Source organism: Sinocyclocheilus anshuiensis, unplaced genomic scaffold (assembly GCF_001515605.1).
Source record: "Sinocyclocheilus anshuiensis isolate Anshui unplaced genomic scaffold, SAMN03320099.WGS_v1.1 C33048221, whole genome shotgun sequence".
NCBI classification, from domain to species: domain Eukaryota; kingdom Metazoa; phylum Chordata; class Actinopteri; order Cypriniformes; family Cyprinidae; genus Sinocyclocheilus; species Sinocyclocheilus anshuiensis.
Genome location: NW_015621515.1, coordinates 1 through 2,220, shown reverse-complemented (window position 1 = coordinate 2,220; position 2,220 = coordinate 1). Strand labels below are relative to the sequence as shown.

Sequence of the window (2,220 nt, the reverse complement as noted above, 5' to 3'; positions counted from 1 at the left end):
GATCACTGCTGCCGGTCCTGTGGCCCCTGCTGATTTGGCCATCACATGGATGTAGTATTGTGTGTATGGAGTCAGTCCAGTGTACATAAACGCCTGTTCGATTGTGCTGTTCTCACTAATAAACCCTGAAATACACACATACATGTACCGCATTAGTAAACAACTATTAAAGGATGTGCTTTGCATTAAGTAGTCTAGAGCATGTCAGGAGCATGTGTGCTAAACGCAAGGCCACACAGCTTCATATACTAACTGGTTGGTGTCATGTAAAGCTCCTGTCACAGTGTGGTGTCTGTCGGATAATATGAATCGTAAAGGTATTGGTTTGATGGCCAAGGGGCGTTAGCAAGTGTTACCTTCAGAGCTGTGGAGCTGGATGACGTAACTGAACCGTCCTGTGGTGATCTTTGGAGGGTCCCAAGATAGAGACAGAGATTTAGAAGTGATGTTTCTGAAAACTACGCTTTGTGGTGGGTCTTCAGGGGCTGCAACACACATAATTATTATTATTTATTTTTTAAAACTTGAGATCATGTATTACAGTGAAAATTGTGATTATTAAAATAAGATATGTGTCCTATTGCTATAATTCCAGATATTATTATATAAAATGATGAAAACACATTTGCAACATGTATTAAATAATCATGCAATAACACATCAGAGAAATTTAAGTAAAATAGTCTTTTGAATAGAATTAGGATTTTCTACATACATTATTTGTATACAATTGTATACAATTTAAAATATCTGCTTTGTTTTTTTTATTCATTTTAAAATGTAATTTATTTATGTGATGCAAAGCTGAATGTTTAGCAGCCATTAGTCCAATCAATCTTTAGTGTCACATGATCCTTTAGAAATCTTTATAATATGCTAATATATGCTAATTCTAATATATTTTTATAGAACTTCTGATCCATTTAATAAAAGCATTAATTTCTTTCCAAAAAAAAATCAGTAAAAACCACTTTACTAGAAGCCTTTAAACATAATGCATCAAAAAAAGTATTATAACAGTAGTATATAATGCATTAATTATGCCTTAATGCACCTTATAATGCATTGTATGATCTCATAAATAATTGTAACCACAGTTATAATACTTAACCATTTATTTTTACACCTTTAGAAAGTATAATGCATTAAAACACATCACAAACAACCCATTTCAGATATAACAAAGAATCTGATGCATAATGCACTTTAATTTGGGTTCCAATTATTTATGAAAAGATATAATGAATGCCAACATACACTATGAATACCTTTATAATGCATTATACATACAGTAAAGTCTTACTGATAAACTAGTGAACAGTAGTGTAGATATACAGTATTTGAGAATGAAGAGTGTGTATGTGTGATAGCATACCAGCCTCTGGCATGCGGACCATAGTGCTGGCAATCTGTCCCTCCCCATCACTGGTGAAGGCGGAGACTTCAAACACGTAGGGAGTGTAGGGGCGGAGCTCATCAATCTTCACACTAATTGCAACACTCCAGATGAAGGCGGGAGGTACGGCTGAGAGCGTAACAGTGGGCAACACAGCAGAGGTCAACTGGGAAGATTCAGACGGGCTTGGAGTTCCACGAGATAAGATGTCTGCTGCATCCTAGAAGACACATGCATGCACATAAACACTCCGAAACTAATTGTAAAGATTGGTAGATCGATGCATATACCACTGCGATTTGAATTTGGCTCAGCTGTCCTGTATCACTTCAAATATTCATTAATGCAAGTACAAACGTACGTTGCAGTGAGGCAGGGCTCCGTTCATGATGTCCTCTGCGTTGAGCTCCAGCGTACGGACGGTCTGGCCCGTTCGAGCATGTTTGACTTTTACTGCAAACTTAGTGATGAGACCATTAATGCGTACGGGGAGAAACCATGTCACTAACACTGAAGTGTGATCCTCAGCAAACGCTGTGAGGTTTGACACCAGACCAGGGGCTGCGAGATTGATCAGAACACATACACACACACTAATCATACAATGTATTTTCATACAATACATACATCCCCACTTACAGCAGGCATCACTTTTAGGCAACATATGCAGAAAATCTTTGCTAGCATATACCCTACCATTCAGAAATTTGGGGTCGGTAAGATTTTTGAATGTTTTTGAATGTCTCTAATGCTCACCAAGGCTGCATTTATTTAATCAGACATACAGTAAAAACAGTAATATTGTGAAATATTATTACAATTTA

The 2,220-nt window shown here is 37.0% G+C and overlaps 1 protein-coding gene across 1 annotated transcript; it reads right to left on the bottom strand.

Moving 5' to 3' along the window:
- Positions 1 to 6: 6 nt before the first annotated feature.
- LOC107683214 (phosphatidylinositol phosphatase PTPRQ-like) lies at positions 7 to 1,957 on the bottom strand (the record flags this gene model as incomplete). Its single annotated transcript, XM_016479283.1, has 4 exons — positions 7 to 125; positions 357 to 485; positions 1,376 to 1,616; positions 1,758 to 1,957. Coding segments are annotated over 4 exons (689 nt in total), but the record flags the coding sequence as incomplete, so codon positions are not given.
- Between the last annotated feature and the right edge of the window lie 263 nt (positions 1,958 to 2,220).